Source organism: Triticum urartu, chromosome 7 (assembly GCF_003073215.2).
Source record: "Triticum urartu cultivar G1812 chromosome 7, Tu2.1, whole genome shotgun sequence".
Classification (NCBI taxonomy): Eukaryota; Viridiplantae; Streptophyta; class Magnoliopsida; order Poales; family Poaceae; genus Triticum; species Triticum urartu.
Window position 1 is genome coordinate 35,921,420 of NC_053028.1, and position 26,200 is coordinate 35,947,619.

The 26,200-nt window shown below is 46.3% G+C and overlaps 1 protein-coding gene across 1 annotated transcript; it reads right to left on the minus strand.

Annotated features, from left to right (window-relative positions):
- Window positions 1–4,291: 4,291 nt before the first annotated feature.
- Window positions 4,292–5,486, minus strand: LOC125525559. The gene has a single exon (XM_048690567.1). It carries the CDS (start codon window positions 4,943–4,945, stop codon window positions 4,685–4,687), a length of 261 nt encoding a protein of 86 aa, XP_048546524.1. The 5' UTR covers window positions 4,946–5,486; the 3' UTR covers window positions 4,292–4,684.
- Between the last annotated feature and the right edge of the window lie 20,714 nt (window positions 5,487–26,200).

The window sequence follows — 26,200 nt, forward strand, 5'->3', positions numbered from 1 at the left end:
ATTAAAGATAAAGCCTATTCATTTGTATGCAACTTATGATGTATACCTCTGCATGAACAGAATGTATTTTGATTACTCTCGTTGTTATCAATCGTTGGCAATTCACAATCATTATTTCATTAAAATGAAGGGAAGAGATACACAATGAAAAAGGAAAGACCCACTGGTGTTGGCACCAGGTAGAAAAAACACGTACTTTATCCAAGCCTACCTAATATTGTAGAGCACAAAACATGAATCATACGGCAGATGTTTCTTCTGTTCGGTGGCGAAATGTTCTAGGTAGTGACATGTTCAGCTCATTCCGAGGCATATCAACGCGAAAGCATTTCAATTGTTGATAACCAGTCAATTTTTTTATATTTCTAATGAAGATGCAGAGCTCGTGCTAATTAGAGTTAAAAAAAAGCTCATGCTCATTATTCGAAGAAAACAATCTAACGTAGTGAAGAGTTTTGACCATAGCCTAGAAAAAAAATCCTTCATTAATCAAAAAGGCGATCCCAACTAAAGCCTGGGCATGACACCTTAGTGGTTTAGTCAAGTAAACAACTTTGGTAACTTTTTTTTGAAGCAGATTCGATTTTATTGAGGAAATCCTCTACTTTGCACTATCAGTTTAGAGACATATCATACTTACGTGTACGGTTTTGAGCCAAACTGAACATACTAAGAAAGTTATTTTCGGTGTCTATCGCTTGCTAGATTTGCCACGAAATGTACGATTGAAACTCGAAGAAGCAATACCCTGCACACTCTCGTTGCCATTTTGCCATAACATGCCGCACAAGTTTCTCTCACATCATCATGCTATATGTACTGCATCATAATCACGTGATGTTGCCCATGGTTCCAACATGCACCACAGTATTGAATCAATTCCTGGACGTCGTGCATTCCACGTTATCTACCAATTTAAAAAATTTCTTAGCTGAAGATTATTTTGGCCGAAAAAACATATTCGTAAAACTGCACATGTATTATTATTTGTAATTTTGCAACAAACATACATACTAGACACACCCACATGTGATGTGTGTGATGCTTTAATAACGACCGCATCCACTGAGGCTATGTAGAGGTGTATATCGACACGCTGGCATGCATTTTCTCGTTGAACTAAGTGAACACTCCACCAAATCTAAGGTTAGCCAAGTTCCTTGTTTTTACACCACAGCTACGATTTTCCTTTTTTGATCTGAACCAAGGTGGGTATCCAAGTGTAACTATTTTAAACCCGAGCAAACAAGTAGAAACCATTGACAAGGAAAATGAACAAAATCAAGGAACCACAATTGCTGGAAAAGATGTAACCAGTGTGATAGTGATGGAATGTCCTTCAGTTGATCCTATCAACAAATAGAGCTATATCTTCTTTGATTTTCCTTTTTGCTAGAAATAACAGATGGAGATATATTGCAAATGATCCTAGCATTGTGATTGACCAGAATGTTCCAGCATGCAAGAATGGTAATGTCCATGTGAAATAACCACCACATTCTGTTCTAGGACCTCACATTTCAGCAGGATTACTAAAAGTCCATCATCCGAAGACTGCTAGAAGTCCATCATCCCAGTTAAACAGAGATAATTTCATTCTTTTTTGAAGTATGTCTAGATATATAGCTCATATCCCCCATGCAAATCTGAATTAAGGATGGCAATTTTTTACGCATGCATTATAAACAAAAGACACATCCGTGACATTATGGACTGACCGAAAAGATTTTCTGTCATGGAAGTGACACTTCCATGATGGTAATTGTGACAAAAATATGTATCATCAAAGAGATGTTGGGTTCCTTCTTCTATGAAAAAAGTTCCCATAGAAAATGGGTTTTTCGTCATGGGCGGACCGGAGAAGCACATGCATGACATTCTTTGGGCAATCGGTGGGTTGTCGGAGCCGATTTGATGTAGTGGTTTGTGCGTTTCTCTTATACGCGTGTGTGTGCAAGCCCTTCGCTAACTGAACCCGAGTGAGCCGTTCGCTTAATAAACTTGATCGATCGATCCCTTGCACGTTTATCCTAGTGAACCCAAGCGATCGATCCCTCGCACTACGTACTGAACAAAGCGACCCCTAGCACTACTACTGAACTTGAGTGATCCCTTCATTGCTAACAGAACCCGAGCAATCCCTTCATTGCTAATTGAACCCCACCGATGCAAACAAGACTGGTGTGTGTACCTAGTTTGCTGGCCAGATCGATCGATGTTTTGCATCAAAGCCCGCACGAGACTTGAGTTGACCTAGCCATTTGGTTCCCTCTCGATGAATAGTCACCGTTGCTGCTGCACACGTGATAGTGGATCGAGTCGAGACCAGCAGGCGGTTGCATCGATCTAACCCTTTGCACGAGATGTGTTGACCTTGCCCATTGGTTGGTTGTGGATGAACTGGTAGGCTAGTTTATAAAATAAATTGTTCTCATTATTATGTTTCATAAATTTCTAGCGCATGCGATGATTTTACACACACACCATCTCTGTCTCGCCATGCGGAGTATTTGCCATGTCAAAATTTGCTCAAAAAATATGTCAGTATTTTTTTGCCACTGTCAAATTTTCGGTGCGGTGCAAAATGCAACATTGTGTAAAGTGGTCGTTTTCCGCACATGATGATACGAATGTGGTGGTTCTGTGCATTTCACTGCAAGAATGGGATGTTGCCACACATATATTTTATTTGTTGAGATTGCTAGCTCGAAGGAAAATTTACTTAAGGATTAGAGTGCAGATCTGTGCTTTTTAGACCATGGACTTGCTGAGTAATGTTTTATCCTTAGTGGTATTATACTATTTTAAAACCATATTTGCTAATACAATTATTGACTTGTTGAATCGATGCCTTTTTTGTTGCTAATTCTTAGCATCATTCTCTTTATTCAAATCTAACTGTTTTGAATTTTGGGTATATGTTAGACCGTAGGTGGTTGTCATATGGAACCCACTGGAGATGTAATAAAGTAAATTAAATTCATGGGCAATAGGAGTACTGCTATCAATGATTCACAGATCATAGCTCGGTGATGTGGTACTGGACAACTATTGGTAGCCACTATATATGGCATTGCTTCTAGCCTAGGTTTTCATGTTACAAATGCCACTACAAACGCTACCCTATCAATTCGTGTGCGAGCAAGAATCTGAGTATCTTGATACATGCACGTGTTGTGAGTTTGGAAGACATTGTGAAGATTGTGCTACGTACAAAAACATATGTAAACATGAACCGGAGGGTACCTCGTACAACGGATCTGGATCCATCATTGCTAGGAAGCAATGCCTTCTCTGTCATATCTGATGCGTTTGTATCGACGGACATTCTGTCGACACTGTTGATGAGATTCTTCTATGACCAATGGATAGTCGCTAGGTGGTTTAGTTTAACATGTGGTCTACACATTCATTTAGGGTTTTAACTACAACATATTAGTACCTCAATCCTCCTTGCGAGGGAAAGCAATTCAACAAGCAAATAACTGTGTGGTGGAGGTACCCTATGGAATTGTCATGAACTAGTCACTGCGGTAAGAAATTTACCGAAATGTGCGCTTTGCTAGACTGCTTTGTACCACCAGGTCGGCACCTTCACTATTTTAAAATCATATTTGCTAATACAATTATTGACTTATTGAATCGACACTTTTATTTGTCGCTTAGAGAGCAGCGCACCACCACCGCCACCATCCACCAAACACCACACCCACATTCTCCGCCCATCCCTATAACGACGCCTCCAATCAGGAACACGCCACTGAAACACCGCCATCGTCCAGCCCAAAAGGCCAAGGTGACCAGATTGGAAGCTCGACGCGTCCTCAGGAGGGGACCGGCGCAGGGGCACCGACGGCATCGAGGTCAACGTGAAGTCGACCAGGGGTTTCCCCGTTCTAGAGCACCCATCACCCCACGCCCAATAGCCAAATCTGCCTGGGCGGCCTGTAGCAAGGGGAGGAGGCCAGGATCCAGATCCGCCGGAGCCACCGGTGCATTCCGCAGCCATGGAAGAAGAGTTGAATCGGGGCAAAAAGCTCGTCAATTCGAAAAGAAGAGTTGAATGGAATTGTCCTTGACATTTACCAACATAGCTAGTTCCATCTTAAGGGCGAAGTTGACCAAGCTGCTTACATAATAAATTTTGTGGCATCATACTTCTCCATCTGTTTGTTGAGGAGTTGAGGATGCTAATAATTTGTACCGAGTTGGTGACTGATGATGATTTTGTTATCCGATGGGTAATAATGATGTATGCGGTTCGGTCCAAAACAAACCAATCAGTGCTGCCGGCACAACTAAGAATATAGCGCAGTATGCAACCAGATTGGAGTTTATATGCGGAACAGGCGATATGGGTGAAAGAAACCAGCCCACTTCTTTTGGAACTGGGCGCGTCCGTTTTTTGGATTTGCTTTCTGTCAGCATCTCTATAATTTCCTGAACTGTGTAGAAACAAAAGCCTACCCAGACGATTTGGGTCTGTTGCTTCCATATGAGTGCGATTCAAAGCAAATCAAAAGAAAGGAAGAGTTTGGTCGCACGCACTTATGTACATGTAGAAGTCCGTATAACTTCTGCCTCGGCTAAAAACAGATGTCTAATTAGACGCACCGATCATCCGGCGACCAATCGCTTCAAGAATCAAGAATTACACACCCCGGTTTTGCAGCAATGCAATTCACTAACGCCAAATGATGGTCTCGAAGCAGTCAAGCCCGTCGAACTCCGGCGCGAACCGCGGCCGCCCCATCTCCTCCTGCGACGGCGGAAGCTGCGACTGTGACTTCCCCGTTTCAAGCTGCCGCTGGTGCTGCTCAGCCTCCGGCCGCTTCTCGTCCTGCTGCATGGCCCGCCAAGATAGCCTTGCCCAGCTGCCGCGGGCGTCGGCATTGTTCTCGGCCGGCGACGCGCTCAGGATAAAGAAGACCAGAATCTTGTCCATGACCAATTAGAGACGGGCGATTGGTTCCCGCAGCAGCTTTGATGGTCTTTGCTTGGTTTCTGTCTTGCTAAGGTTGGTGAGGGGAGGGAGGATGGGAGCATGGCTTCTTATATAAGTCGGAGCATGGAGGATGATTTTGACATGGCAGTTTGTTGCGCTGGAGGAGTCCATATCATTCGTGGCCGCGGCCGCGAGGGAGAACAAGCGAGCAAGCTCGTGATGCAGGCGGTGGCGTGGCCACGCGGCTTCGCGTGTTTCTTTTCTGTCCTAGAGTTGACGTGTTCACCCAACGGGTACGTAGCTTGTTTTTGTGTGAGTAAAACCAGGTACGTAGGTGTACTAATTGGTTGTTTGATGAGGGAATGGTCGGTAGGTGTTCGGTTCTGGGCCTCTGCCTACTCGGCCTCATATTATAATTGGACCCTAATATCAAACTTTTTTCATGGCAAATTATTTTTGTGAGTTTGCCATGCTCGCCAACTAAAATTTTCATACCTGCGCCAACATAAACTGTCAAGAAAAATATTCTATTTGTCATGGGTAAATTTCGGATGTCAGATTGTCTGCATTTCTGTTATAATTTAGTTTCAAGGCAGGAAGTTAACTAAAAAATAACAATTTTATAGGCTGAGTAAGTTAAATACTTTCTAAATTTTAACAGTATTCACGAATTTAAAATATTTCAGCATGAATTTTAAAATGTACGTGGATTTCAAAACATATTCGTCGATTCAAAAAATGTTCTGAAAATTTTAAAAATCCTGAATTTAGAAAAAAATTCATGGATTCAGAAAATGTTCATGAATTTAAAAATATGTTGATGAACTTCAAAAAACGTTCGTAATTTCAAAAACTATTCGAAGATTCAAATATTGTTCATGAATTGAAAAAATGTTATTTTCTAGGGGATGCAAAATTGTTCATGAGATACAAAAACAAACTCCAAATTTCAATGCCATTTTATTCTCGTCTTGTGCCCAACACGTGCTAGGCCGAATATCCATGTCCGCGGGCCCGTGAGGCATGACCCACATGACGGAGCTAGGAGGGAGGAGGAGGAGGAGGGAGGAGGGAGGAGATTTGATGGCTGGAGAATGGAGGAGGGAGGGAGGAGAGAGCGTGAGGAGGGAGGAGGGCTGGAGGTGGCTGGAGGAGGAGGGAGAAGGCACGTGGAGGCTGGACGAGGATGGCCGAGCTAGGGCGTGCTCACCTAAGGCTTCAGCAGAGGCATGCAGTAGAAATAGGTCGCGGGAGACCGCGAAGTGGGAGAGGAGCTCCCAGAGGCTGGGCTCAGAGGACGGCGGCAATGCAGCGACGGCGGCAATACGGCGATGGCGAGAGGAGCACGGTCACGATGGTAAGAGAGGGAGAGTAAGTGAGTGAGTGAGGAGATGTAGAGTGAGGAGGTGGAAGAGGACAACGCTGGCTAGCAGGAGCGAGGGTTGGGGACAAACGCTACTGCTAACTTTCATAGCTATAGCGTGGGACTGATGGACCATGCTGCAGCTATCTTCGGCCCACCAGCTGACAGAGCGTAACCATACTAGTAGCGCGGGTCGAATTGCCGGCGCTATTACTATCATTTTAGTAGTAGCGCGGGTACTATGGGCCACATTGCTACTATAGGCAGCCCCGGTTGGTACGGTGGGGACCGCTTCTCAGCAGCGCTGGCCAGAAAGCCCGCGCTACTTCTAAACAGATAGCAGTTGCGTGTGCCTTTGGCTAACACTACTGTAAAGTAGTAGTAACGCGTGCCTTTCACCCGCGCTACTGTTAAGCCTCCACCTATAAGGTTTTTTCTAGTACTGTCGGCTGATGAATCGCTCAGGATCGAGAAGGCCAATAACTTGTCCATGACAGATTAGAGACGGATGGTTGATTCCTGCAGCAGCTTCGGTTGCCCAAGCTTTCTTGCAGGCTGTGACCTTGATTGTTTCTCGGTGGATTGACAATGGCTTTGCTTGGTTTCTTGGATGAGTGAGGAAAAACTTATTGCTGTGAACATGGTTGCCTATGCTGTTTTATGGTGTATTTGGTACGTCAGGAATGATATTTTTTTGGGGGATCTACTGTGGACAAGTCTGACGAAGGGGTGGGCGAGGTCTATCTGTACAAGTGCCTTGGATATTACTCCCTCCGTTTCATAATATAAGAACGTTTTTTGCACTAGTGTAGTGCCAAAAAAGTTCTTATATTATGAGACGGAGGGAGTAGAATATATTTACATATTTCAAACGTACCCATCGTGATTATTCATCTCGTTGTTGTAGAGACATTGTTTGATTAATGCACCAACTCAGTTCAAATGAAGCGAACTATAAGTAGATAATGTCATTTTTCTTCTGCATAAAAAATGGATGATATCACCTTTTTTAGCTTCATGTACAAAGTTGAAACATGTTGTAGCGAGAAGTAATATGTATGGGTATATCTAAATATATGTCGCCCGCAGATAAAAGAAAAAAGACGTGAATGGTAAAGTCAAATATTCAAGCGGCGGGTAGATGGAAATGTATACGTAAAACTCACAGAGGCATTAAACCAATAAAGGCCACACCATAGAAAACAGTAAGCAAATAAATAAATACTACACCAACCTTCGCTAGTATGAATACTGTTTTATCTATATATACTCTGTGCAAGAGAATCGAGCTCTATATATACATGAGCGGATAGCAAAGTCAAGTAATTCATATTTATCTCAATATTTAACAAAGTTCTTGTTGGATATGTTAGAATGGGAATACAGCGCAACCATACAAACAAATATGCTAACATGAGAAGAAATGAAGAGACATACAAACACATGGGAGTACGAGGCATCGGGAGACAAGCAATCAAGGGGGAGTCCTCGGTCATGTAGATAAGCACAAAAAATATGTTTCCCAGCGTGTGATCATTTGCCGGATGAGATGGTACTGCTACCATGGAGCATTATGTAGTTAGAGCATCTCTAGCAGATACTGTAAACCGGTTCATCTGAAATAATCGCCTGTTTATGGGACGTGGGCATTTTTTTGGCGAGAACAGAACCCACAAAATCATCCGTCCCTTATTTTATTTTTGCGTGACCCTGCGTAGTCCCGGCAGTTTCCGTCATATCTATGAGAGAAGCCCCTCTTTTTGCCGTATCCACTTTCCTTGCTATGAACTCCATTTCCGCCAGCTTATGTTCTCGCATCACTCCCCGCCAGCGCCGCTGCATCTCCCCGCTGGTTCTGGCTGCCCCATGTCGTCTGGTAGTTCCGCCGACCCTCGTCGCATCTATTCCACGAAATTTGGGAGCGGGAGGTGCCTATTTTTTCTCTGCGGGCTAGTGACCGACTTCGGCGCTATGGATCCGCCCAGGAGCTTGGAGTGCGCCCTTGCAGCCGGCGGATCCGGTTGGTTCTAGCACCAGCGAGCCTTGCAATCGAACGGGAGTCGCCCGCGTGCGCTGGAGCCTAGAGGATGGGATTTTGGCAGGCGTTGCTTCGGCCGTAGGGGCAGAAGAAAGGGGCTCCATAATTTTCTTCGGCCGTCGAGGGACAAGAAAGCGGTTGCTGGCGTTGCTTCGGGAGAAGGTATGTTCAATGCCGGCCGATTATTTTGATTCAATATCGGCCGGTGAGATTTGGTAGAAATTAACGTGCGTGCATTTTCTAGATGGATTTGAGTTCGTCCTCGTCGTCTTCATCGGATGATTCAGACATAGAAGAGATGATCCTATACGTGACGTTGACAACCAGGGATTTCAACATAGAAGTGATTTGGACTTCGAGATTTATCACAATGTTGGTAGACGTGTGAAGCCTATCAGGGACGCAGACAAGATCACTGCATTTCTTGACACCTACCAGAAGATTAAGAAGAGAACAGTGCTTCACACTACCAGCTTCTAGAAGATCTTATTGAGCATGAGTGACAACTCTATGGGAGATAGATTCCCATTTTTATTCGTATGTGTTTGTGTGTGGTTTGAACATTTGGTGTTGTAATAATTATTCGAATTTGAACATTTGTTGTCATGAAGACGACTGTTGTACTGTGGATTGCCTTTCAGATCATTTAAATTCATATTTTTAACTTATACTATTGATAATATTCGGTTCATAATGTTGAAAATCTAGAATTTACAAAGCTAAGAAAAATTTGCGGTATTACGAGGCCTCCGGCGGAACAGCAAAGTGTTGTTGTAGGTCTGCACTCAGCAGATAAGCACTCGCATGTGCCGACCATGTGCGGCTAAATTTCATGTTTTGACCCTTTTGTGATATAAATTCGGGATCTGACCCCTGTTTAAAAGTTTTTCGAGATCTGACCCTTTTGCTACCGCCAGGGGCACTGGCGGTAGGTTTAGACAGCCTACCGCCAGAGTCCCTGGCGGTAGGGTGTGACGGAAGGGAACGGCGGCTGTTACCGCGTGCTGACGTGGATAAGTACCTTACCGCCAGGGACCCTGGTGGTAGACTGTCTAACCCTACCGCCAGAGGTCCTGGCGGTAAGGTGTGGCAGGGGTTTAGCCGTACAGACACTCTGTAACGAAATATGCAAGGGCCCTGGCGGTAGGTTCACCCTACCGCCAGCCCCCATGGCGGTAGGTTGTCTGATCCTACCGCTAGAAGCCCTGGCATGAGGGTCTTGTGTTTTGCCGTATATAGCTTCTGTAACGAAATTTGCAAGGGCCCTGGCGGTAGGTTCGCTCTACCGACATCGGGGCTGGCGGTAGGATGTCTATCCCTACCGCCAGGGTGCCTGGCGGTAGGGTCCTCTGGTTTGTTTTTTCAAGTTCATTTGGTTGCTTGTTTTCAAATTCAATATGACAACAATATCACAACAAGTTTCACAAATATGACAGCAATATCACAGATTTTAAACAATTAAAATTGGGCATCACATAGATCCATATTAAGATAACTTCAACTAATCAGTAAACGGAGTTCCACATGGTAGCAAACACATAGATCCACAACTACCAAGCACATAGTTCCACGTAGTTTGACAACCACTAGACAAGTTCAACCAAACTAAAAGAGCCAAGTAGCGAAGAGCATAATCAGTTGCTGCTTCCCCTCTTGGAGGTACGGTCCTTGTTGCTCTTTGAACGAGTCTCTTCGGTCTTCTTCTTGGGCCGTCGAGGAACCGGTCTCTAGAAAGGGTCCGGACTCAGCAAATCCTTCTTCTTCGGATTACTCTTCGGCAGCTGAGATGCTTGAGATGTTTGAGTTGGTGGAGGTCCATAATCTTCATCGTACTCCTCCTCCCCGTTGCTCTCATCGTCCTCCTCCTCCCCTTCTTCATGTGTGGCCTGTTGGGGAACATAGTAATTTCAAAAAAAATCCTACGCACACGCAAGATCATGGTGATGCATAGCAACGAAAGGGGAGAGTGTTGTCTACGTACCCTTGTAGACCGAAAGCGAAAGCATTAGCACAACGCGGTTGATGTAGTCGTACGTATTCACGATCCGACCGATCAAGTACTGAACGCACGGCACCTCCAAGTTCAACACACGTTCAACTCGATAACGTCCCTCGAACACCGATCCAGCCGAGCTTTGAGGGAGAGTTTCGTCAGCACGACGGCGTGGTGACGATGATGATGTTCTACCGATGCTGGGCTTCGCCTAAGCACCGCTATGATATGACCGAGGTGGATTATGGTGGAGGGGTCACCGCACACGGCTAAGAGATCCAAGGAATCAATTGTTGTGTCTCTAGGGGGTGCCTCCCTCCCCGTATATAAAGGACTGGAGGAGAGGGGGGGCAGCCACCCTTGGCGCGCGCCATGAGGAGTCCTACTCCCACCGGCAGTAGGACTCCCCCGTTCCATGTTGGAGTAGGAGAGGAGAGGGAAGGAGAGAGAGGTGGAAAGGAAAGGCGGGGCGCGGCCCCCCTCCTTGTCCAATTCGGACTTGGGGGGGGAGGGGCGTGCGGCTGCCCCTTGGCTGCCTCTCCTCTTCCACCACTTGGGCCCATGAGGCCCAATAACCTCCGGGGGGCTTCCGGTAACCCCCGGTACTCTGGTATATATCCGATAACCCCTGGAACCATTCTGGTGTCCGAATATAGTCGTCCAATATATCAATATTCATGTCTCGACCATTTTGAGACTCCTCATTATGTCCGTGATCACATCCGGGACTCCGAACTACCTTCGGTACATCAAAACACATAAACTCATAATATAACCGTCATCGAACTTTAAGTGTGCGGACCCTACGGGTTCGAGAACTATGTAGACATGACAGAGACACGTCTCCGGTCAATAACCAATAGTGGAACCTGGATGCTCATATTGGCTCCCACATATTCTATGAAGATCTTTATCGGTCAAACCGCATAACAACATACGTTGTTCCCTTTGTCATCGGTATGTTACTTGCCCGAGATTCGATCATCGGTATCTCAATACCTAGTTCAATCTATTTACCTGCAAGTCTCTTTACTCGTTTCGTAATACATCATCCCGCAACTTACTCATTAGTTGCAATGCTTGCAAGACTTAAGTGATGTGCATTACCGAGTGGGCCCAGAGATACCTCTCCGACAATCGGAGTGACAAATCCTAATTTCGAAATACGCCAACCCAACAAGTACCTTCGGAGACACCTGTAGAGCACCTTTATAATCACCTAGTTACATTGTGACTTTTGGTAGCACACAAAGTGTTCCTCTGTTAAACGGGAGTTGCATAATCTCATAGTCATAGGAACATGTATATGTCATGAAGAAAGCAATAGCAACATACTAAACGATCAAGTGCTAAGCTAACGGAATGGGTCAATTCAATCACATCATTCTCTAATGATGTGATCCCGTTAATCAAATGACAAATCTTTGTCTATGGCTAGGAAACATAAGCATCTTTGATCAATGAGCTAGTCAAGTAGAGGCATACTAGTGACACTCTGTTTGTCTATGTATTCACACATGTATCATGTTTCCGGTTAATACAATTCTAGCATGAATAATAAACATTTATCATGATATAAGGAAATAAATAATAACTTTATTATTGCCTGTAGGGCATATTTCCTTCAGTCTCCCACTTGCACTAGAGTCAATAATCTAGATTACATAGTAATGATTCTAACACCCATGGAGCCTTGGTGCTGATCATGTTTAGCTCGTGGAAGAGGCTTAGTCAACGGGTCTGCAACATTCAGATCCATATGTATCTTGCAAATCTCTATGTCTCCCACCTGGACTTGATCCCGGATGGACTTGAAGCGTCTCTTGATGTGCTTGGTTCTCTTGTGAAATCTGGATTCCTTTGCCAAAGCAATTGCACAAGTATTGTCACAAAAGATTTTCATTGGACCCGATGCACTAGGTATGACACCTAGATCAGATATGAACTCCTTCATCCAGACTCCTTCATTTTCTGATTCCAAAGCACCTATGTACTCCGCTTCACATGTAGATCCCGCTACGACGCTTTGTTTAGAATTGCACCAACTGACAGCTCCACCGTTCAATAAAAACACGTATCCGGTTTGCAATTTATAATCGTCTGGATCAGTGTCAAAGCTTGCATCGACGTAACCATTTACGACGAGCTCTTTGTCACCTCCATAAACGAGAAACATATCCTTAGTCCTTTTCAGGTATTTCAGGATGTTCTTAACCGCTGTCCAGTAATCCACTCCTAGATTACTTTGGTACCTCCCTGCTAAACTAATAGCAAGGCACACATCAGGTCTAGTACACAGCATTGCATACATGATAGAGCTTATGGTTGAAGCATTGGGAACATCTTTCATTTTCTCTCTATCTTCTACAGTGGTCGGGCATTGAGTCTTACTCAAATTCACAGCTTGCAACACATGCAAGAACCCTTTCTTTGCTTGATCCATTTTGAACTTCTTCAAGACTTTGTCAAGGTATGTGCTTTGTGAAAGTCCTATTAAGCGTCTTGATCTATCTCTATAGATCTTTATGCCCAATATATAAGCAGCTTCACCGAGGTCCTTCATTTCCGATCAATAATATGTCATCCACATATAATATCAGAAAGGCCACAGAGCTCCCACTCACTTTCTTGTAAATATAGGCTTCTCCAAAAGTCTGTATAAAACCATATGCTTTGATCACACTATCAAAACGTTTATTCCAACTCCGAGAGGCTTGCACCAGTCCATAAATGGATCGCTGGAGCTTGCACACTTTGTTAGCTCCCTTTGGATCGACAAAACCTTCCGGTTGCATCATATACAACTCTTCTCCCAGAAATCCATTCAGGAATGCAGTTTTTACATCCATTTGCCAAATTCCATAATCATAAAATGCGGCAATTGCTAACATGATTTGGATAGACTTAAGCATCGCTAGGGGTGAGAAGGTCTCATCATAGTCAATCCCTTGAACTTGTCGAAAACCTTTTGCAACAAGTCGAGCTTTATAGACAGTAACATTACCGTCAGCGTCAGTCTTCTTCTTGAAGATCCATTTATTCTCGATGGCTTGCCGATCATTGGGCAAGTCAACCAAAGTCCACACTTTGTTCTCATACATGGATCCCATCTCAGCTTTCATGGCCTCAAGCCATTTTGCGGAATCTGGGCTCACCATCGCTTCTTCATAGTTCATAGGTTCGTCATGGTCTAGTAACATAACCTCCAGAACAGGATTACCATACCACTCTGGTGCGGATCTTACTCTGGTTGACCTATGAGGTTCAGTAACAACTTAATCTGAAGTTTCATGATCATCATCATTAATTTCCTCACTAGTTGGTGTAGACGTCACAGGAACCGGTTTCTGTGATGAACTACTTTCTAATAAGGGAGCAGGTACTATTACCTCATCAAGTTCTACTTTCCTCCCACTCAATTCTTTCGAGATAAACTCCTTCTCTAGAAAGGATCCATTCTTGGTAACGAATATCTTGCCTTCGGATGTGTGATAGAAGGTGTACCCAACATTTTCCTTTGGGTATCCCATAAATACACATTTCTCCTACTTGGGTTCGAGATTATCAGGTTGAAGTTTTTTCACATAAGCATCGCAGCCCCAAACTTTAAGAAACGACAACTTTGGTTTCTTGCTAAACCACAGTTCATAAGGCGTCGTCTCAACGGGATTTTTATCGTGCCCTATTTAGCGTGAATGCGGCCGTCTCTAAAGCATAACCCCAAAACGATAGCGATAAATCAGTAAGAGACATCATAGATCGCACCATATCTAGTAAAGTACGATTACGATGTTCGGACACACCATTACGCTGTGGTGTTCCGGGTGGCATGAGTTGCGAAACTATTCTGCATTGTTTCAAATGTAGACCAAACTCGTAACTCAAATATTTTCCTCCACGATCAGATCGTAGAAACTTTATTTTCTTGTTACAATGATTTTCAACTTCACTCTGAAATTCTTTGAACTTTTCAAATGTTTCGGACTTATGTTTCATTAAGTAGATATACCCATATCTGCTTAAATCATCTGTGAAGGTTAGAAAATAACGATATCCGCCGCGAGCCTCAACATTCATTGGACCACATACATCAGTATGTATGGTCTCCGATAAATCAGTTGCTCCCTCCATAGTTCCGTAGAACGGCGTTTTAGTCATCCTGCCCATGAGGCATGGTTCACGAGTACCAAGTGATTCATAATCAAGTGATTCCAAAAGTCCATCAGTATGGAGTTTCTTCATGCGCTTTACACCAATATGACCCAAACAGCAGTGCCACAAATAAGTTGCACTATCATTATCAACTATACATCTTTTGGCTTCAACATTATGAATATGTGTATCACTACTATCAAGATCCATCAAGAATAGACCACTCTTCAAGGGTGCATGACCATAAAAGATATTACTCATATAAATAGAACAACCATTATTCTCTCATTTAAATGAATAACCGTCTCGCATCAAACAAGATCCAGATATAATGTTCATGCTCAACGCTGGCACCAAATAACAATTATTTAGGTCTAATACTAATCCGAAGGTAGATGTAGAGGTAGTGTGCCGACGGCGACCACATCGACTTTGGAACCGTTTCCCACGCGCAACGTCACCTCGTCCTTAGCCAATCTCCGCTTAATCCGTAGTCCCTGTTTCGAGTTGCAAATATTAGCAACAGAACCAGTATCAAATACCCAAGTGCTATTGCGAGCTCTGGTAAGGTACACATCAATAACATGTATATCACATATACCTTTGTTCACCTTGCCATCCTTCTTATCCGCCAAATACTTGGGGCAGTTCCGCTTCCAGTGACCGATCTGCTTGGAGTAGAAGCACTCAGTCTCAGGCTTAGGTACATACTTGGGTTTCTTCTCCTGAGCAGCAACTTGTTTGTTGTTCTTCTTGAAGTCCCCCTTCTTCTTCCCTTTGCCCTTTTTCTTGAAACTGGTGGTCTTATTAACCATAAACACTTGATGCTCTTTCTTGATTTCTAACTCCACAACCTTTAGCATTGCGAAGAGCTCAGGAATTGTCGTATCCATCCCTTGCATGTTATAGTTCATCACGAAGCTCTTGTAGTTTGGTGGCAGTGATTGAAGAATTCTGTCAATGGCGCTTTCATCCAGAAGATTAACTCCCAGTTGAATTAACTGATTGTTATATCCAGACATTCTGAGTATATGCTCACTGACAGAACTATTCTTCTCCATCTTGCAGCTGTAGAACTTATTCGAGGCTTCATATCTCTTAATCTAGGCATTTTCTTGAAATATTAACTTCAACTCCTGGAACATCTCATATGCTCCATGACATTCAAAACATCATTGAAGTCCCGGTTCTAAGCCGTAAGGCATGGCACACTGAACTATCGAGTAGTCATCAGCTTTGCTCTGCCAGATGTTCATAACATCCGGTGTTCCTCCCGCAGCAGGTTTGGCACCTAGCGGTGCTTCCATATCACATCACAACATGCCCTGCAAAAACAAGTTAGACGTCCTCTACTTTGTTGTTGCAAATTGTATGTGGCTGCTACGGGCTGAGCAAAAACTGTTCTTACCTACGCATCAAAACCACAACGATAGTTCGTCAAGTTAGTGTTGTTTTAACCTTCTCAAGGACCGGGCCTAGCCACACTCGGTTCAACTAAAGTTAGAGAAACTGACACCCGCCGGCCACCTATGTGCAAAGCACGTCGGTAGAGCCAATCTCACGTAAGTGTACGCGTAATGTCGGTCCGGGCCGCTTCATCCAACAATACCGCCGAACCAAAGTGCGACATGCTGGTAAAAGCATCTCCAGCTGTTGGCCCCCCACGGGGCGCCTAAAATCGCCGCATGGGGGTGAGCCGCCGCAAAAAATGGGCCTGGGGGCGAGTTGGTCCCCAGCCGCCGGCCCCAGGGCCGCCCCCAAGCGTGTTTAAAAAATAAAAATGTATAGCAAATTTCGGCACAGTTCGGCTAAACACGAAAAATTTCGGCCAACTTGGACATATATTTCGACAAACTAATCTAAAAGAAACTGGCTGAACACCGAGTAGTTGCCGTCCACTACTAGGGAAAAGGCTAGCAGCAGCGCAGGTTTTAGGTGTATCAGTAGCGCGGGGACTGGCGCTACTAATAAGGCGCTACAGCTAACACGAAGCAGTAGCACGTGCTCACCCGGGCTACTGCTACACAAGTGTTGCAGCAGCGCGCTTAAAGGAAGCTCGCTACTGCTAATAGCTATAGCGCGCTTCTCCTGTGCGCGCTACTTCTACTACCGCGCTGCTGCTAACTTTTCTCCACTCGCTACTGCTAATTTTAGTAGTTTTTTGTTTTTTTCGGCATATTTGTTTTGTATTTGAACAGGCTTTATAGAAGAATCTTTAGCACATACAAATGTCATCATGATACACATACAAATGCCTGCGAGACCACAAATGTAATCATAGCATATACATACAAATAGTCTCGTCATAATCATCATCCAACACAAAGTGGTATCTTGTCATCATCTCGAAAATAGCAACACATGCAAGTCTCGAATACTTGCAACTACAACGTCATCCATCTAAACAAAGGTATACGAGAGAAGAGCTATCACTATGAGTGAGAGCGGAACTATGCAGTACATGAGATGGCGGTTACGAGTCCTCTCTCGTGCTAGCGTGAACCTCAAGTAACTAGCTTCTCCTTCTTGTCTGCTTTTGAAGCCTTTATGGCTGGCGTCCGAGAACCCATTCACTTGCGCCTGACACTCATGCCACTCGTTGTACACCCCCGGAACCTTCCCTTTATACACGACATAGCAGTTCCATCTCGCCATCAAGAAACTATGTACCTGTTAGAGATGCATGTTCATGAAGAGGATGTACAATCATATATATGCAACAAAATATACTAGAGAACACCGAAAAAGAAAGGGTTAGCAACTAGATGCAACATACAGTACGCAAATTAATTAACTAGAGGTACGAAGGCCATCGTACGCAAACTAACAAAGTAGTGTTACGCAAGTTCGGCAGGGATCGTGGACATCACAAAGTTTCATCGCTACAAATAGTATACAAGTTCAGCCGACACATATCATCATCATCGGCATCATAAATCACTAGAAGTTCCATCCTTCCATATCATCGAGGATGGACCCTAGGTTCTTGAATGGCATGAGGTCTAGACGTTGCATGCCTATGCGAGTTGGAACGTCAGCTCGCGATATTGGGCCGTGGTGGAACATCCCCTTCTCATCGACGACTTCTTTCATGATGATCGTCGCAATGTCGCTTTGGATGAGAAAGAAGTCATCTCTAAGTTTATAATCCGCTTCTCCATGAGATTCTAGCCACTTGTGGATATGATCATCATTTCTGCTTCTCATGCGAAGCTTTTGGTGATCCATGTTGAACTGAATCATGAGATGGAGGATGTAGAATCCATCCTTCTTGCTTGGTTTTGGGACATGGATGCAGGAGAAGTTAGTTTTATGCGCGAAACCCATCTTCTTGTTCCTTTGTTTCCTGATCTCCATGTGGCCACCTCTAAAGATGAAGCCTTGGAGAGCATCATCTAGAATATTCATTATGTGGGTGTAGTCTTTTTTTCTCGTAGTCTCTGGAAGGGTCAAAATACACGGCGTGGGAGACTTGCGGGTAAAGAACGATAAGGACGGAGCGCCCGTTGCTGCGGGGAAAAGACACCTCAAATTATTCCCCATAGAGAGAGAAGGAATGATTGAAATGTATGAAAGGGTTGTTCGAAACTAACTTACTTTGGATGATAAGGCATGAGGATAATTTCCCGGTCCTTATTCTGTACCATGAAGTTTTGGAGGTAGTCCCTAGCAGTTTCACACTGAAAGTTGCCGAGCCTCAAGAAAGACTCATGCATATAGTACGGATCTGCCACACAGATTTGCGAGACTTCTTCACTCTTCATGACGGAGCTCATATGTAGCGCAAAAAGGCGGACGATTGAAAAATCGAGCCGCCTTGTCAGAAACATCTCAAAGCTATGGTCAAATTGCAGGAAGAACACCTCCACGGGCCGTGTCTCGACGTAGCACTTCCCCTCAGGCACACGAGCCGCGTATGTCGGATATCCTGGATCCTTTGAGGCTAGTAGGCTTTTCTCAGTCGACAGCACATGGTCGTGTAGTCTCCTGAGATCCCGTGATAGTGCCTCTAGCGGTTTCGGCGGTAGCATCGGCTCGCCCGTGAGATGGAACATGGCCGCACCTTTCACGGGTACACGCTCTTCAGAATGCATCGTCTGGCTGCTATGTGCTCTGGCTTGTTTGGAGGCAGCTATCTTCCCCGATCTCTTTCTCTCCTTTTTCTTGGGCACACCTTCTAGACCGTTCCTTAACCCCTGCCCCAGTGTTCCCGGGCTAAGTACTGTACGACCCTCGCGACCGGATAGTTGAGCCTGTGTTGAGGTGGCATCTTCAGGCGTGTCCTGTGAGGATTTCACAAAGAGAGACTTTTTGCAATCCCTGCTACGACCTTCCTGCCCGGGCATATCATCAATATCCTCATTAGCAAGCTGATAGCCTGATTCGTCATATGGTTGAATCATCAATTCTATGTCACAGTCATACGCGTTTGTATTGAGGAAATCCATAGGGTCGACCTCCGTCTCATCATCCATTCTCTGTTCTACAGGACAAATTACATCAGCCAGCACTATTGCACCCCCTTCATCATGTCGTCCGCCGCTCTCACCCGGCACTACAGGAGCTGGTAATTGCGTAGGCAGGGTGGTGGTCTCCGCACATGCTTGTTGTTGTGTGGTTATTGGTGTGCTCTCGGCCGGCTCCAGACGAATAAGATTCTTCGGCCATAGCAGCACCCAACCCATGCAGCTTCCAATCCGCGGCAGGGTCTCGTCGTCCGCTCCCACATGCTGTACTGGAGGAGGCAAATCCTCGTGCCCCGATTTCACACTGGACAAGCTAACCCTGAAGTGCCTAGCAGGGATCGGCTGGTTGTGGCACGTAGGTTGCAAGGGGTCCATTATCATCCCCTTTTCCACGTCAACCTTCTGGCCTTTGATCAAGTAGAGTATGGTGCATGGGGTTTCTTTCGCCTGCAAACACATATGTCTATGGCGTAAAACATCCGAAAGGCAAAAAAATGGAATATTATATATATGTATATGTATATATATATATATGGTGGTGCGACATGTAATTACCGTGATGGCGTCGAGCTCAGCCAAAGACGAAGGCCCACCAAGCGCGCCAGAGACTGAGGATGGGCTGCTATGAGCGGGAGCGGCAGCGAGAGGAGGCCCGGTTGCATGGGCAAGTGATGGTGCGATGATGTTGTTGTTCATGGAGTTGCTCCCGACGAAACTGGGCAACAGGAAATCATGTACCGTCTTGTCTGGATTTTCCTTCGTCCAGTTGATGATAACTGGAACCAAGTTAGTAGTGAAATCATTTCTGCAGGCAGTTACAGCTGCATTGACTGCCTGCTGTAACAACTCATATTTGTCCTCGGCTACTTTTTTCGCGTCCTCAGCTGCTTTTTTCTCGACCGCAAGCTTCACCTTCGCATCGATGTCCGCCTGACTAAACTTCTTTTTCTGCTTCTTGGCCTCCGGGCCCTCGTTGTAAAACACCTTCCACATGGCGCCGTCTCCAGCACCGTGCACACGACCATATTGCGGCCAATGGCCCAAAGGGAGTCCCTTAGGTTCATTCAAGGCCCGGTTGAGAGGGGTGTCCCACTTGGGCCTCATCGGAGAAGTAGGGCTTTCGGCTGCAAGCTGGCGTTCCTTCTCCAGTTGTCTAATCAATTTCCTCGTGATCTGGTCCGTGTAAAAAACCTTTTTCTCCTTGTCCCACTTGTAGCGGGCCCTGATGAAGTCACGCTCCAAGGGGTTGGTGAACTTTGCGAAGGGGTCTGGCAGACCTGCAGCTTCATGTTCCGCGTCCTCCTTATCCTATATGGACCTTTTACCGAGGTTGCCACGGCTTCCGAGGCGATGCTTCCCCGTGTTCCTTTGCTGAAGGCTCTTGAATTTCGCAGCCTTAGCCTTGGCGTCCTCGGTAGCGCAAGTGTCCTTGAACTTTTCGAACTCATTTTCCGTAAGTGTCGGATTTTCCTCCAGAATCTTGGACACGGGTTCCTCGGCCTCAATAGCTCGTTTCATCCTCCCTTTCCATGAGGCCAAATCATAGTTGAACATGCCAATGGCATGATTGTTAATCTTTTTCATCTTCGGATCATCCCGCGGTTGTTCTATGTTATCATCCCAGTCGGGAACTTGAATCTCTTGTGCAACTTCGTTAGGAGCAACTGCGTCAAATGTTCTTTACTCCTTAAGTCATCGTCGTTGATGCTCGTGCATTCATGTAGGATGCATCCTACTTGGTTCCCATAGCACTTGCGAGGTTCTTCCGGCTCTAACGGCTCAAACTTGCCAGGTGCCATCTTTGTGATCACAAGTCGTCCAATCCCTAGTTTGTTAGGTTTTCATATCCTCTGCTTCTTATGCTTCCTCTTTTCGGTACCGGCGTCGGCGCCGGTACCTTCCCCGTCGGTACCTTCCCCACCGGGCTCGGTGCCGGCGCCGTCGGTGTCGATGTCGGCGTCAATACCATCATCGAAGCGGACCTGCAAACCTTTCTTATCAGTCAAAAAGTCGAGGTAGTCTTGTTCACCCTGATAATCCATCTCGTATGGATCTTGGTCAGAAGGCCCAGTTTCTTCATTGTTCGACATGTTTCCTATGCTTAAGTGTCCTCATTTATTTCTAAAAGTATGAATAAATGAGAAATGACATAAAAAATAAATATATGTGCCAGCACTCAATATGCCACCTATGTAGCACAAATCATGCCTTTATTCACGGGAAATTTCGGCATGACCTTTGCTAAAAAAATGGACATATCGAGCGCCTGAAATTCACCAGATCGGAAATGAATCAACATTCCGGCGTAACATAGGCCACTCAGATCATTTACCAAAACATGACATGTCCAAAACATGACATATCCACATATCACATGTCCAGTTCAAATTTGCATATAAATTCAGCTAATTTTGAAACCTATCTAAATTCATAACTAAATAGATAACCTAATTAACATAACTAAAACCTAAGTAAATTAACCAAAGAACCCTAGCTAGCAGAGAGAGAGAGGGGTGGTTTACAGAGGGTGCAGGGGCAAGGAGGCAGGCCCAACGACGGCCGAGGTTGGGAGGGGAGGAAGCAGAGGAGGGAGGCGAGGGCCGACGGTTCGGGGGCGAGCGCCGGCGCCGGGGGCGCGCGCGCCTGGGTCGGGCGCGGCGGGGTCGGGGCGAGGGGCCATGTGCTAAGGCGTATATGAGCAATCCATCCTTAGAGCCCTCCTCTGGGGGATTAGCAATAATATGCTCTTTGAACCAATACAGGAAAGTGGAGTTGTGCTCTCTAGTAACTTCGGCGTCCGTCCTGCATACCCCCCGGTCACGATACTTCTTTGCGATAATTTCTTTGTGTAGTGCCACGAAAGGATCTACCTCGTCTAGGTGTTGTAGCACTACCATGTTTGCTCTGTCAAAGTCACTGCGTCGATCTAAGTATGCCACGTGCAGTTCCCTGCGACCGTTGCAGTGACCTTCTCCTTCGAGCCTCCCATCGTGCTTGTTAACGGGCAAACCAACACTAACACCAGGCGGCTGGTCTGTGCCATATAGAAAATTCTCACAGAAAGAGATGCACTCTTGTGTCAAATAGCCCTGGACGATGCTTCCATTCGTACGGGACATCTTACGAACGAATCCTTTGATGATCCCATTCATCCTCTCAAACAGCATCATGTTGTGCAGGAATGACGGCCCCAGGTCTATTATGTCATCCACAATATGGACACACAGATGCACCATCACGTCAAAGAACGCGGGCGGGAAGTGCATCTCAAGCTCATTCAGTATCACAACGATCTCTTCCTGTAGCCTTCGGAGCTGCTTCACACTGATCGACTTTCGAGAGATGACGTCGAAAAAGTTGCAGAGACCAATAAGTGTGTCATGGACGTGCTTGTCCATTATCCCTCTAAGGGCAATAGGTAGTATCTACGTCATCATCACATGACAGTCATGAGACTTCATCCCGCTGAACCTATTCTTGTCCGTGTCTAGATATCTACTTATCTTGCCACAGTAACCGGAACTAACTTTGACTCCGGTAAGGCACTTAAAGAATTGATTGATCTCAGCCTGACTTAAGGTGAAGCAAGAACGGGGGCAATAATCCTCATTCTTTATTTTCTTGCCCTTCTTCTCCCGTGCCTCTGTCTCCGTCTCTGTCTCGTCTAACATTTTACGGGGCGGCACATGCAGATCTTCCCTGATTTTCAAATCTTGCAAGTCTTTTCTTGCCTTCGGCCCATCCTTGGTCTTATCCGGCATGTTCATTAGTGTTGCGAGCAAGCTCTCAAGGACATTCTTACAGATATGCATTTGATCAAGGCAATGAGGTGTATTGAGTTTGTGCCAGTACTCCAAGTCCCAGAACACGGACCTCGTCTTCCATACCTTCAGCAGCGGCTCCAGCGCCTTTCTCATCGTCTTTCCCGGCGCGGGGCACTCCTTCCAGTTTTTCAACAGCTCATCGATTTCGGCACCGCTCCGCTTACGTGGAGGTCCTCGATGCTCAGCGTGACCATTGAATAGATCTCCACGGTTTCTCCACGGGTCGTCCTGTTCGAGCCAACTTCGATGCCCCATGTACACGATTTTCCCAGACCCGCCATCTTTCCTTGACGTTTGCTGCTGAGACGTCGTATCATCCATGCACCGCGTGCATCCGCAATATCCATGGCACACCTGGCCTGCCACATATCCGTAACCGAGATAGTCGTGCACTGTCGTGATCAGCGCGGCTCTCATGTTGAAATACTCGCCTTTGCTGGCGTCCCATGTCTTGGCCGGTGTTTTCCATAACGTGTCTAACTCCTCCTGAAGTAGCCCCAGATACAAATTAATATTATTTCCCGGTTGTTTCGGCCCTTGAATAAGCATGCTCATGTGAATGTACTTCGATTTCATGCACAACCAGAGGGGGAGGTTGTACATCCATACAAACACGGGCCATGTGCTATGGTTGGTGCTCTGGTTGCCAAAGGGATTCATGCCATCGGTACATGCGCCGAGCACGATGTTCCTTGCATCACATTCAAAACACCGATAGAAGCTGTTCAACGCCCTCCACTGGCTTCCATCCTTGACGTGTCTCAGCTTCGGATCATCTCCATCGTCAGGCTTCTTCCTCTCCGCGTGCCAGCGCATTAGCTTTGCTTCCTTGGGATCTACAAAATACCTCTGGAGACGAGGAGTGATCGGTAAGTACCATACCACTTTCTGGGGACATTTCTTCCCGGCCTTCTTGTATCGAGAAGCATTGCACACCAGACAACTTGTTTTTTCTGCGTGCTCCTTCCGATAAATTATGCAATCGTTGATGCATGCATGGTATCTAATGTGTGGCAGATCGAGAGGGCACACGATCTTCTTGGCCTCATCAACACTACTAGGACATAGATTACCCTCGGGAAGAACATCCTTTAGGTACTTGAGATGCTCATCGAGGCTAGTGTCGGTCCATTTGTTTTTAGCCTTCGTGTTCAGGAGTTGGAGCGTGAAACTCAAGCAGGTCACCTCAGGATTGCAACCATCATACAATGGAGTGTTCGAGTCTACCACCAGTTGCTCCAGCTTAGCCTCCTCTCTAGAAGCAGCTCTCTCAGTACTCGTCTCCTTGCGAAGCAATGCTTGAACATGAGGGTCCCGCACGATTGAACTTAGTAACGACGAACTCTGCTGCGTGGAGTCCATGTCGTTCTCTCCGCCGCCATGTCCGGCCCCTTCTCCGCTGCCATGTCCGGCCTATTCCCCGCCGCCATTATCGATCATCTCTTCGTCTTGCCCCATGTCATCATTGCCTGCCCCGTCGGCATCCTCAACATCGTCATCCTCATCTTGAATTATCCACCGAGTATAGCCATCCATGAAACCAGTCATGAGCAGGTGCGCTTCGACACGACCATCGTCATGGGGGTCAAGCCAAACTATTCCTTTGCATTTTCGACACGGACATAAAACCTCTGTCAGGTTATTTTCCTTCATGTCCTGCATCACCGACCGCAACCACCTGTCCACCATCGTCAACTCTGCACGGTAATAATAAACAAATTTATTATAAAAATGCGTGCATTCATCAAAGTCATACAAAAATTCGGCATGACCTTCCTTAAAAATAGGACATATATAGATCTAGAGTTTGCCTGGAATTCGCCGAAACGGAAATAAATCGACATTTCGGCAAAACATAGGCAACTCAAAAGCACAATTTGGCGTCAACTCATGCCACACACACAATTTCCATAAACATATCACACACACATAAACATATTTCCATTTTGCAAAAGCATGAAATATTAATCACACCTCTATCTCGAGATCGAGCACAAGGTGGAGATGATGATGTAGGGAGGTCTAAAATGCACAAAGCTCTTCTTGACAAAGAAAGATCTAGTTAGTGGGCAAATAGGTCACTTAACAAAATGCTACATCTACCTAGCTAGCTAATTTGGGAGGAGACAACTTCAACTAGTGGAGGGGGGAGGAAAAAGAGAAAGCAGATGAATTAATGGAGGTGGTGTAGTTATAACTAGGAGTAATGAAGAGAGAGAAAGGTAGGTAGAAGAGGGAGAGTAATGGGGGGTGAAGTATTGAGGAAGAGAAGAGTGAGAGAGGGAGGATGTGGGAGGTAGGGGAAAGGGAGGAGAGGAGATGGGGAGGGGGAGGTGGAAAAGGTGGTGGGTGTTGCGTCTTAGCAGTAGCGAGGGAGCAAAAGTGCGCTGCTGCTAAGAGCGTAGCAGCAGCGCGTTTTCCTGTCACGCGCTACTGCTAAACGGGCCAACCCTGTGCACAATTTCAAAATTAGCAGCAGCGAAGTGAAAAAAAAGCGCGCTACTACTATGGCATTAGCAACAGCGCGCTTCCTGACGCCGCGCTACTGGTAAACTTATGTCGTTGTGTACTGTTGGTGGATTTTTGTAGCAGCGCGGTTTAAGCATCACGCGCTACTGCTAAGTTTGCACCAGTAGCGAGCTTTCCATAGCCGCGCTGCTACTATTTAGCAGCAGCGCCTCTTTTTATGCCGCACTGCTGCTAGGATTCTATGTATAAGGTTTTCCCTAGTAGTGGTCGTCGCCGCCATCCTCGTTGTCGGCCTTCTCCTCCTTGAGGCGGGCGCCCCTGCTGGAACCGGCATCGCCATGGCGGACTGGTGGCGGCAGCGGCGCGTCGTCATCGTCGCAGTCGTCGATGACGACGACTCCTCCTTCGTCGCGGCCCCGGCGGCGCTCCGCGAAGCGCTGCAGGGCGGCACACTGGCGCTCCCTCGCCATGTTGAGGGAGTCCTGGCGTGCCCATTCAAGGGCCGCGTCATCGTCGCGCTCGACCTCGCCGTGCTCCGTCTTCACAGCGGCGAGCCCCGGCTCTGCCTTCACCGGCGCGAGCCACGGCTCCGTCTTTGGCTTGAAGAAGCGCGGAGGAGGAGCCAACGAGGAGGCGCGCCGGACACCCTCATTGATGACGATGTCGGCGCTGTGAGTGCGCCGACCGAGCGGCGTCTCCGCCGCGGGCTCGGCCTTGACGCCGAGCAGCGCCGGAGTGCCAGAGCAGTGCGAGGAAGAGCGTGAGGAGGATGAAGAAGAGGAGGAGCCGAACCTCCTTGGCGCCCATGGCCTGTCGCGTCGGTGGTGCACCGAGGCGGCCGCCCTCGCCGGGGGGTACGCCAATGGCGGGTCGTTGCCGCCCTCGAGGTACGTCAGCACACCCTTGAGTGTGCGGCCGGGGACGCCCCACCACAGGTGGCGCCCCTCGCT